Consider the following 12,086-nt stretch of genomic DNA (forward strand, 5'->3'; position numbering starts at 1 on the left):
ATCTCTCTGGGGTTGCACATGAAAAGCTTGCTGTGGCACAGCTTGTCCTCATCTTTTTGCTGGGAGGACTGCATCTACAGCTTCCCTCCACACCTCTTAGTAGGGTGTTTCTGAGCAGCGTTTCTAAACTTTGTGCTGCAGTTCCTGCAGAGTAATCACTTGTCAGGTGGTTTTGCTCCTCATAGAGGAGGTGAGGGCTCCTAAGCTACAAGTAGTGCTAAAATCAGAATGTGGCAAGCCTCCACACTGAGCCTCTTAATTCTCTTCTTTAGATTTCAATGTATTGTTTAAACTATAATTTAAGTGGGGGTAATCTATCCTTGTGTTGCAGAACAGTAAGCAAAAGGCTCTGTTTTCCAGTCCGCGCAATCACCAGTAATCAAGGAACTGAAAACAGACTGGCCCTAAATGTGCAGTTTTTCTGTCTGTATCTGTGTTAATGTGTATATCTGCTTTAGGAACCACCTGGCAAGATTTGAGCTGTACTCCGGGAGGTGTGTTAGGAAAAACTAGATCTTACATCTTAGTGAGGAAAATACCCAGCTGGGGCAAAGGGGTGTCCAAGCCATGGAGTGCTGCAAAATGTCCAGGGAGCTTATGCTGAAGTCTGAGCAATTCTTTAGGTCTCATGAGAGAACAAGCGGAGAAAATTGTTGCAGGAGCTGCAGAGGGAAAGCCATTGGTCTGGTCCACTTCATCCCTGCGAAGCAGAAGCCTGCGGGCATCTGTGAAACAGAGCTGGATCGTGTTGTGCGGGGTTTACATCACTTAGGTGATAGGGCCTGTCTGTTGGAGACACTGGAGAGCACCTCCAGGAAGGAAGAGTTACTGGGAAACTCCAGTCTCCAGGACACTGGGCCAAGGAGCCAGCAGCTGCTTGGCTGCAGGTTTTCTCCTGCTTTTGAAGGCTGGAGGGAAGTGCTTGAATGCTCAAACTTTGGATAACGTATCAGCAAAAGTGGAGGTGGATCCAACAGGTGGATCACTCAGCCTTGTCCAGAGTCATCTGGGCAGTAACCTCAGAAGTACTCTTGACCAAGAATATTGCTTGCTTATTTTTGCCCCCGCCCTTTCCATCACTCCCTTTAGTTTTTATACTGGTCTCTGTTGATGCTCAGTTCACTTATTCATGACAAAATAAACCTGTTCATAACCTGAATGGAATAGCTATTTGCAGGCTGCAGCTCAGTGTGAGATACTCGATAACTCAATTGGTAGGGAGTGTTGTTTGAAACACACTTAAAATAGAGCAAGCGACTGCAGATGTTGAGCCTTTCCAAAAGAGCTTGTCCAAGAATACAGGCTTTTTGTGCTAAAGATTGTTTGTTTTGCTTGACTGCTAACAAAATCAGCTAGAAACTCTAACTGTAGTTAGCTCCGGTGCATGAGTTGGGGCAGATGTAGGAATTAGAAATTGGGAAGCATATTTCCCAAATCTGTCTTGTATGGATTTTAAAAAGAGAGTTGGGCCTGATATATGAGTTTGTCTGTATTGTTCTGAGCTTTGAACTGAGTGGAGAGAAGTTAGATTAAGAGATAGGCAATATATTCTTGAGTGCACTTCTCTGAAGGGGAAGCACAGGTCAAACCTGATCATTTAAAACTGCCTCAGTGTTCCCGAGGGGTTCTTGGTGCCAACTTTTAACAACCGAGCTTATCTGTACGCCCAGCCACTGGGAATGGAAGTTGTCCCCAGTGACAGTTGATGTTTTTCTTGGATGGGTTCTTGGTTTCAGGATTACGTAGACGGTTGTTTTCTACCCTATTTGCAGCAGAGGTGACGGAATCTTAAAATTTGGTGGTGTCCATCCAAAGAGGATCTGCCTGCTTATCCTGAGATGTAGTAAAGGCAAAATCTGGTCACCAAACCTCAAAATGCTGACATGTTCGGCTGCTCCAATCACTCTTCCAAAGTGGCTGCTAGAAAATCATGCTTAGACGTCACTTGGGCTGTAGCTCTTGTGACCTGAACTGCAGTGGTCTGAAACTGCCTCTGCCGTGCTGGAAGAAGGGGTCTCTGCTTTGAAGCCTCCCAACAGCGGGTGAGGTGAAAGCTTTCAGGTTCTCCTCCTAAACCATGGAATATAACTCTTGTGCTTATTGCTGCCTTTGTGCTTATGTGGGTTTTCTGTTGTGTTTTGTTTTTGAAACAGCAGGGTAAAACTGACTTGCTGCTTAGCAGCTTTGCTGCTCCCCCCAGGGCTCTGAATATCACGAGGAAACTGGTTAGAAATATATTCCTCTCCTGCTGATGCTGTTAAACCAGTGTATGAGGAGCATTAGGTACGTTTGAGCTTTCTGGAGATGTAAGGTTCCTTTTGGGGGAAAACCAAACATTTTATGCAATGCTGTGTACTTGCTAGTCATTTAAGGGCTGTAGTCCTCCTCCAGAAGACAAGGTGACATGACTAGTTATTCCCAAATGAATGCCTCTTTTGAACTCTAGAGGCGGCTCTGATTGCCATTTAAGTTAGCACCTGAACAATCTAAGAAATATAATATGGAAAAAACGCTTTCTAGAAATTTACCAAATGGCAAATTGCTCAGATACAGTAAACCTGGAGCAGGATGTTATCTTTTAAAAGCAGAGTGGTGGTTGAATTAAAAACACATTGGGGGATGCTTAGAAAGACTTCCCCCCAAATAGCTTGCCTGTAGCTCTGGATTAGGGGGGAAATGTGGATGGAATTCATAGGCTTCTTATGGCTTTGTGCTATGCATAGCTGCCAACTTGGCCAGCAGTACAGGATGTTGCAGAGATCACCAAAACCCAAACGGGTTTTTGCATCTGTCTTTATTGGAGGTTTTGACCTCTGCACTGAAATTAGTTGTAATGGATTATTAGACAGAGCCACCTGAGTACTGTTTCTTAATGATTGATGTCGAAGTCTGGGAATTTGGAGCATTATTGATTTGACCTCTTTTAAATTTCAGCAGCTTCACAAGAGACAGAGTGAGTTAGTAAGGAATGCAAAATATGTAAGTAATATATATTTTATTAGCTGAATAGCTTAGGCATACATTTTGTACCTTATGCCTTCTTACCAGAGTAAGGAAGGTTGGACTGTCTGTGCTTTTGGGGACTCTTTCTTTCTTCCTTCCTTTCCTTCTCCTCCCTGCTTCACCTTCTCCAAGCTGTGGCCACGACACCAGCTCTGCTTTCTCCTCCTTGTAATAGGTGTGCATTTTCTTGGCTGGTTGGTATCTCTGACTGGGGATCTATTTTTTTTTCCCTTTGTTACATAACAGGTCTGGGGACTCTGAAGTGGGGAGGAGAATAAGTTGCCCAAGTTAAATCTGATGAACCTGTAGCTGCTATGCAACTTTGTTCTGTGTTGTAGATGTTAAAGCTAAAACACTGCATCAGGAACCTCGGATAAAAACGATGCTTCCTGCCAGGTGTAGATTAACTTGACAGCCTTGCATTTAGCTTGTGAGCGTGTGGCAAATACTGAGCAGCAAAAGTAAAAACCTAAACTCTGCCTAGCAGTTGTGTAACTGTCTGCAAGTGAATGTGTGCTCTTCTGAAGCATCGCCTCCGGGTGATTAACATACAGTTTTCTGTCTTAGACCCTTCGCAGGTGTTACAGCCGTGTGAAGGAGCATGGTGTCGGGAAGAGGAAAAGCAGCTACACATTTGAACAGCTGGAGCAGGTGTTTGGACAGGGAGGATGGGATTCACAGCCCTGCCAGCCTGTCCTCATTAACAGCAGTGGCTTGTACCAAGAGCTGGAGTCAGATGGCAGCACGATGGAAGAGTATTCGCAGGAGGACTGGGGAAACCACAGTCAGGATCTTCATTGCTACCAGACCGGTGAACAGGAATTGGGTAAGAAATCCCATTAGTGCGTCTCTACCCTCTGATGTTACCTGTGCTCTGCATTCATACAGTACTGATTTTGATGTTTGGGACATAATGTGCTCAGATGCTAAACAGCTAATCTCTATGGAGAGAAAAGGGAGAGAAATGGCTCCCTGTTCATCACCAAAAGCAAACAGTGGTTCTTGAAGGCTGGTGGAATATCCAGATCAGGAGAAAAGGGTTATGTGGCCAGAAACCTTGGAAAAGAAAATGCATTCCCTGTCTCTCCTTTCCTTCCACCCACTACCTTGGTTTTACCAGGTGTTTTCCCTGTCAGCAATATTCTGCTTTGGAGGCCTTTGAGTGCCAGCTACCATTCAAATGCTGTTTGCTTAAGTATGAGCAGGATTTAGCATCATAGAACCATTAAGATTGAAAAAGACCTCCAAGATCATCTAGTCTAGTCATCACTGTACTGCTAATGTCACCCACTAAACCATGTCCCGAAGCACCAGCTCCAACCTTTCCTTGAACACCTCCAGGGACAGTCATGCCATCACCTCCCTGGGCAACCCGTCCCAATGCCTGACTACTCTCTGAGAAGAAATGTTTCGTAATTTTCAACCTGAACCTCCTGTGGTGCAACTCGAGGCCATTCCCCCTAGTCCTGTCATTAGTTATCTGCAAGAAGAGGCTAACCCTCAGCTCCCTACAGCTTCCTTTCAGGTAGTTGTAGAGAGCGATAAGGTCTGCCCTGAGCCTCCTCTTTTCCAGACTAACCAACCCCAGCTCCCTCAGTTGCTCCTCACGGGACTTGTGTTCCAGGTCCTTCACCAGCTTTGTAGCCCTGCTGTGGACACACTCCAGGCACTCAATTTCCTTCTTGTAGTGAGGGGCCCAAAGCTAAACACAGCACTCAAGGTGTGGCCTCACCAGAGCAGAGTACAGGGGAATGATCACCTCCCCGGTCCTGCTGGCTGCACTGTTCCTGACAAAAGCCAGGAGGCCGTTGGCCTTCTTGACCACCTGGGCACACTGCTGGCTCATGTGCAGGTGAGCATCAACCAACACCCCCATCTCCTTTTCCTCTGCACAGCTTTTGAGTTACTCTGCCCCAGCCTGTAGCACTGCATGGGGTTGTTGTGGCCAAAGTGCAGGACCCGGTACTTGGCCATGTTGAACCTCATCCCTTGGCCTCTGCCCATCGACCCATCCTGTCCAGGTCCCTCTGCAGGGCCTTCCTACCTTCCAGCAGGTCGACACTTCCCCCCAGCTTGGTGTTGTTTGCAAACTTACAGAGGGTGCACTCGGTTCCCTCATCCAAGTCATCAAAGACATTAAAGAGGATGGGCCCTAACACCCACCCCTGGGAAACACCACTGATGACTGCCAGCTGGATTTCAATCCATTCACCACCACTCTCTGGGCCCATCTGTCCAGCCAGTTTATAACCCAGCAGAAGAGTGTACCATTCATAGCCATGGGCTGCCAGCCTCTCCAGGAGAATACTGTGGGAGACCATGTCAGAGGCCTTGCTGAAGTCCAGGTAGACTGCATCCACAGCCTTTCCCTCATCCACCAGGTGGGTCACCAGTCATAGGAGATGAGGTTGGTCAGGCAGGACTTGCCTTTTGTGAACCCATGTTGACTGGGCCTAATCCCCCAGTGGTGCTGCATACATTGCATGATTGCCTTCAAGATGACCTGTTCCATCACCAGAAAGGCACCGAGGTCAGATTGATAGGCCTGTTTTTTCGTGGGTCCTCCTTATGACCCTTTGTATAGATGGGCATCCCATTATCAAGTCTTCAGACATGTAGGACCTTTCCAGATGACCATGACTGCTGATAGATGATGGAAAGCGGCAATGCAATCACATCTGACAACTCCCTCAGCACCCTCAGGTGGATCTCATCTGGTGCCATGGACTTGTGACAGTCCAGGTGGAGCAGCAGGTCTCTGTTTCCACCTGAACTTTTGGGTATTTCTTTTTCTCCTCATCCCAGACTTCCAGGTCAGGAGGCTGAGTACTCTGAGGATCAGTGGTCTGGCTAGTAAAGACAGATGCAAAGAAGGCATTAAGAACCTCCTTCTTTTCCTTCTCCTCAGCAGTCATGTTCCCCCCTGCATCCAGTAAAGACTGGAGATTCTCTTTGGCCCTCCTCTTGCCATTAATCTATTTAGAAAAACATTTTTTGTTATCCTTAACCTTAGTGGCCAGGTTGAGCTTGTGCTAGGCTTTGGCCTTCCTGATCCTTTCTCCTCATATCGTGGCAGCTTCCTTGTATTCTCCCTGAGTTGCCTGCCCCTTCTTCCAGCAGGCATAAACTCTCTTTTTCTCCTGAAGACATAGCAAAAGTCCCTGGTTCAGTTACACCAGTCTTCTTCCCCACCGGCTCATCTTACGGCACATGGGACAGCCTGCTCCAGCACCTTGAAGACTTCCTTTTTCAGGAGTGTCCAGCCTTTCTGGACCCCTCTGCCCTTTGGGACTGCCCCCCAAGGGACCCTCCCTACCAGTGTCCTAAACAAGTCGAAGTCTGCCCTTCAGAAGTCCAAGGCAGCAGTTTTACTGATGCCCCTTCTGACTTCTCCAATAATATTGAACTCTACCATGTCACGGTCACTCTGCCCAAGATTTCTTCCCTACCACCACATCCCCCATCAGTCCTTCTCTGTTTGTGAACAGCAGGTCTAGCGGGGCACCCTCTCTGGAAGGCACAATAATCAGCTGAGTGCATGGAAGAGAGCTTCCTGACTCCAGGAACCTCCTAGACTGCTTCCTCAGGACTGTATTGTTTTTCCAACATATGTCTGGGAAGTTAAAGTTGGCCACGAGGACGAGTGCTGGAGATTGAGTGACTTCTGTCAGCTGCTTGGAGAACTCCTCCTGTGTCTCTTCATCCTGGTTTGGCAGTCTGTAACAGACCCCCACCAGGATGCCTGCCTTGTTGGCCAACCCCCTGATCCTTTTCCACAAGGACTCTACCTTTTTGTTCCCAACCTTGAGGTCAACAGCATTGAAAAAGTCTCTAATACAGAGAGCTACGCCACTGCCCCTCCTTAGCTGCCTATCCCTTCTGAAGAGCTTGTAGGCATCCACTGCAGCACTCCAGTTACAGGAGTGGTCCCACTACGTTTCAGTGGTGGTGACTAGGTCATGGTTTGCCTGCTGCACAATGGCTTCCAGCTCCTCCTGTTTGTTGCCCATGCTGCAGTCATTGGTGTAGATGCACTTGTGTTGCACCGTTGCCTTCACCCTCAACCCTGGGACTGCTCCACCAGGCTTATCTCTGCTGAGTCTCTGTTCCCCCTGTCCCCCTTTATACCTAGTTTAAAGCCCTCTTGATGAGCCCTGCCGGTTCTCAGGCTAGAGTCTGTTTTCCCCTTTGGGACAGGTGGGACCCATCTGGAGCCATGAGGCTAGGTGCTGAGTAAACCTCCCCATGATCAAAAAAAAAAACAAAAAACAACAAAACTGCTGTGACAGCACCAGCCTTTCAGCCATGTATTAATCAGCTGGGCATTCCATGTCTGCTCAGTATCCCTCTCCACCACTGAAGGGATTGAAGAAAACACCACCTCCACACCCACTCCATCCCCTGAAGTCCCTTTTGATAGCCCTCAGGCTTCTCTCAGCAATTTCATTTCTGCCAGCCTGAATTATCGCTAATGGGTAATAATCAGAGGGGTGAACAAGGTCAGGTCAACAATGTCCAAGCTGCTGCTGTTGATGCCAAGGACTATAAGAATGTTTCTCCTTCTTCCCATTTATCGTAACTGGTATGTTAGATTTAAACATGTAAATTTGCTTATATCCAGATGTGGCCTTCAAAAAGTAAGCAAGCTCACATGCTGTTCCTGCTTGATTTAGTGGTGTCAGTTTCTCTGAGTAAGAGTCAGTACATTAATTGATCTGGAGATTTACTTGTTGCCTGTGGTTTATTTAAAGTTGTCAAATGGAGCCAATGACCATATTCTTAATCAAAAAAGAAAGCACATGAATCTGGGCAGTTTTGTCCAGCTGCAGTGAAAAAGTGGGTTTCCTTAAGCATACTTGTATCTCTTGAGCTATGGACCTTATCGTACATATTCTTCCCTTGTGTAAGCGTAGAGAAACAGGTCTTATTTACGTGTCGGAAACTTGAAGTTGATCAAATTCAGCAGAGACTCAGGTGAGGCAGTAGTTAGAAGATGAATTGGAAAAAAGCTGTTGGTGTGCCTTTCCTTGTGATTTGTAGGCTGAACAGGAATGGGAGTTGCAGTCACATACCTATACACATCTGTGTTCAGGGGACCAGTGGATGCAGATGCTTTGAGAGAGGATTAAATTGCAATTTGATATTAAAACAGCCAGCTTGCAAATTAAGCATATTCTAGTTCTCTTAGAGTTCTTCCCTAAGGAGTTTAGGAGTCAGAAATACGGTGAGAGAATTTCTCTTAGGAGAGAAATGGTGGGGAGATGATGATGTTTCAAAACATAAGTAAATGACAGCTAACTCCATCTAGTTGTTCTGGTGACTCAAACTGTGGTCTTCTAGTTTGTCACCATTTTCATTCAGTTGTATTACAGAGGCATTTGGGTGCACTGAGGCTTACAATATTCTTAATGTTCAAAGAATTTATGAGAAAAGCATTTAGCACACAAAATCTAAATGGAATACAGATGCATTTGTTCTGGTGCTTGCTCTTCAAATGTGCTATTGAAAGCAGGATAGTTTCTCTTCTTTTTTTTTCCCCACAATGTAGTTTGTAATTGAATTGACTTGTGACTTAATAACAGGAATTGTGCTATTGTCCTTGAAAGGTTTTGCACTTGCAGAGGGAGATTCAGATCTTGTAACTGACCATGTCATATGAAAGAATTTTTTTTTCTCGTAAGAAGGATGTAGGATCTGGAGCTGTCTTGTGTATGTGGCAGAATTTAGTGGACTTAGGAAGTAAGTTTGATTTTAATTTCAGCCTGAAAAAACACACACACAGACATACGCACAGAAAAAAAAAAAAAAGGGAAGAAAAAACCACCAGGAACATTATTTAAAACATAACTGTGTGTTGGAATTCTACCTTTCAGATGAAATGCCTACCACAAAAAGAACATTAAAGATAAAACAGGAATCTTCAGAAGACACTCAGTAAGTAATTTATGAATGTTTTACCCTGGAATGTATTTCCCTGGGGATATTTTGCAGGAGGGAGGATATTTGAAACTTCTGATTATAATTATAAATACATTGTGCAAGACTATTCATACAGTTGGATCTGCTTTATGCATTATTCCAGTTACCTCAGAACATCTGAAAAGCTTCACAACTTTGTCCATTCTTGGCTTCATCATACAGCAAATAAGACTCACTGCATGAATGCAAGGACTTAAAAAGTGGATAAAATACACAACAGAACTGTTAGGGATGTGTGGGCAGGCTGTGGTTATCATGAGATGAGTCCAAACTCTTCAGTGTATTTATGATCTGTTTTTTCCATCTGCCCGAACTTGCCTGAATTTTGCCCCTTTGGACATAAGGGAAAAAACTTTTTTATAAAGCAGTCTTTGTCGTAACACTTTTTTCCACTAAACCAATTACAGGATCATAACTTGGATACCTAGGTGTTTACATGTGCAATGGTGCACACTGACTAGATATTTAAAATGGATCAAAAGGAGAATATAGGTGGAGGAAAGAGACTGACATGACACCATCCCTGTAGTAGTGTGTATTGTTGACTTGGCTTGGTGTGAGTAATGCTTGCATGAAAAGTTCATGCATTTTCCCTCCTTGGTGGGAAGGCATGCCAAAGCTCGTGATTTTTATTTTTATAACTTTCCAGATCTGACTTGTAACCGTTTGGATTGGTTTAATCTGACAAATACTGGAGCATTTAAAATGTTTTGAGCATATGAATCTCCATTGCCTTGCCAACAATAACACAGAGTATTTCAAAAAATGACAGGAATTGTGCCGTAATTCTTCAGACCAGAGCTACTTTCTTCCAGCCTCTCATATTTTAATACTCATAGGGTAACTGCAGATCAGAATGTGATGAAGTGAGCTATTTCAAATTGGCTTGCAGGCTCTTTAGGGTGGGAACACATGTGGACCATGGTGTCTTACACCACCAACCCCTCTATAGGGTTGGCTAAAGTATTTCCTATGCTGGAAAGTGAGCTTGTCTATGATGATAATTCATCATTGCTGTACACATCTACATAGTGTCCCTAGCTAGTAATATAACTTTTTTAAAATTACTCAGAGTAAAAAAAAAAAAAAAAAAAAAAAAAAAAAAAAAAAAAAACTTGGAAGATTTTTTAAAGTGACCTTTGTAATGGCTTAGCTTTATCAAATTCTTCTCTTCAGATTAATTTTCCAGGATTAGCCTGTACCTGATGGTCACTTTTGTTTTCCTTAATGTGGAGCAAATTCCAGTTAGCAACTGGAGAAAAATATATATTTTTTTCACTCTAATCATTATTGTCACCTCTTAGAACAGTCCTAAGAAGCTCCTCATGGTTAATTTCACCTTCAGGATGTGCCTTAGGGAGTTGCATTGAAAATAAACCTGAATGTTTTGAGGTCAAGGCTCAGAGGAGCATGTGGTGTGTTCATACTGTCTGATCTTCTCTTCCAGAGTTCTGTTGTGTAGATGCATGGCTGGATCAGACTGTCCAGAGCTGGGGTTTTATTTTCTCCTCCCAAGGTCTCTAAAATTCACGTGTGTCTCTGAACTCTTGGGCATTTTGTGAAGCATGCTGGTGATAAGCCAATCTTACGTGCTCAGTGGAAGCACAGAGCATTTTGCAACACAGTGATTTGCTGAAAGTGGCTTTTTTTCCTTGCCCCTCTGAGAAGCAAGGAAGTCAGACTCAGATCAAACTGACTCAGGTTGTGTCTTTCAAAGATATAAAGAAACCTGAAAAATATGCTGTTTCACTACATCAAGCAATGAAAAGCAAAGAAGTCAATAAGCATTCTTCATGTCTTCTGCACTGTCAGGGATGTGAAGTAGAAGGTGTTACAGAATCGCAGAATACCCTAAGTTGGAAGGGACCCATAAGGATCGCTGAGTCCAACTCCTGGGTTCACGCAGGACAACCCAAACATCAATCCATGTGTCTGAGAGTGTTGTCCAAACGCCTCTTAAACAAAGGCTCAATTCTGTGACCACATCCCTGGGGAGCCTGTTTCAGGGCCCGGTCACCTTTCGGTGCAGAACCTTTCCCTAACACCCAGCATGAACCCTCTCCTGTCCCCCAGCTCCATGCCGTTCCCTCGGGTCCTGTTGCTGTCCCCAGAGAGCAGAGTTCAGCGCCTGCCCCTCTGCTCCCCTCGTGAGGGAGCTGCAGGTCGCCATGAGGCCTCCCCTCGGCCTGCTCTGCTTTGGGCTGAACAAACCAAGGGACATCAGCCACTCCTCACACGTCTTCCCCTCCAGACCCTTCTCCATCTTTTTAGCCCTCCTTTGGGCACTCTAGTAGTTTTATGTCCTTTTCATACTGTGGTGCCCAAACCTGCACACAGTGCCTGAGGTGAGGCCTCATGAGGCAGAGCGCAGATGGACTGTCCCTTCCCTTAGCGCCAGCTAGCAGCGCCATGCCTGAGGCACCCCAGGGGTTGGCCCTTTTGGTGTCCAGAGCACTGTGTTGATCTATCTTCACCTTGCTGTCAACCAGAACCCCCAGATTCCTTTCTGCAGCTGCTTTCCAGCCTCTTGTCCCCAATGCTGTACATACAGCCAGGGTTGTCCCCTCCCAGGTAAAGAATCTGGCATTCGTTCTTGCTAAACTTTGTCTGGTTGGTCAGTGTGGCCCAACAGTGTCAAATGCAGATTTTCAAGGTAGGGGTTTGAAAAGCGAAAGATTGCTGTGTGCTGGTGTGCCAGACTTTACTTTGTCCAGTTTAGCACCTCAGCAGTTGTCTTGGAAATCAGTTAAGGAAATGAACATTCAGATTGGAGTGATTACAAGCAGTCTTGAGAAGCCTGACAGATACTATAGATAAGCCTGGTATTTATTATCTTTAACTTAAAAAAAAAAAAAAAAAAAAGCCAAGCTTACTCATGTTTTTGGATGGTGTTTTAAAATTTATGTAGCTTATTTCAAAGAACACAGGCCACCAGTTTGTCTGCTTACTTGGGCACGTGGAAATTTAAAGCTGAAATAATCTCAGTAAAATTGGTGGAAGCGATGATGTGTTCAGAGAAGGTATATTCACATTTTCTGGTGAATCTTGTGTTGAGATGTTTGAAGTAAAGAATTTCCAGTGTGGAGATGCCTGGCTATTTGTAC

The 12,086-nt window shown here is 45.0% G+C and overlaps 1 protein-coding gene across 10 annotated transcripts in view; it reads left to right on the plus strand.

Moving 5' to 3' along the window:
* The window catches only part of MSANTD2 (Myb/SANT DNA binding domain containing 2), a 29,835-nt gene that overhangs the window by 10,393 nt on the left and 7,356 nt on the right, over positions 1–12,086 (plus strand). For 3 of the 10 annotated variants that reach the window (XM_068659059.1, XM_068659060.1, XM_068659061.1), the window contains exons 2-3: positions 3,571–3,829; positions 8,877–8,937. In XM_068659059.1, coding sequence (XP_068515160.1) covers positions 3,571–3,829; positions 8,877–8,937 — 320 coding nt within the window. Of the gene's footprint in view, positions 1–2,153; positions 3,830–8,876; positions 8,938–12,086 lie in introns of those variants that run through there. The other 7 variants (XR_011089587.1, XR_011089586.1, XM_068659057.1 and 4 more) reach the window with 7 other exon arrangements.

This window comes from Anas acuta, chromosome 23 (assembly GCF_963932015.1).
Source record: "Anas acuta chromosome 23, bAnaAcu1.1, whole genome shotgun sequence".
NCBI classification, from domain to species: Eukaryota; Metazoa; Chordata; class Aves; order Anseriformes; family Anatidae; genus Anas; species Anas acuta.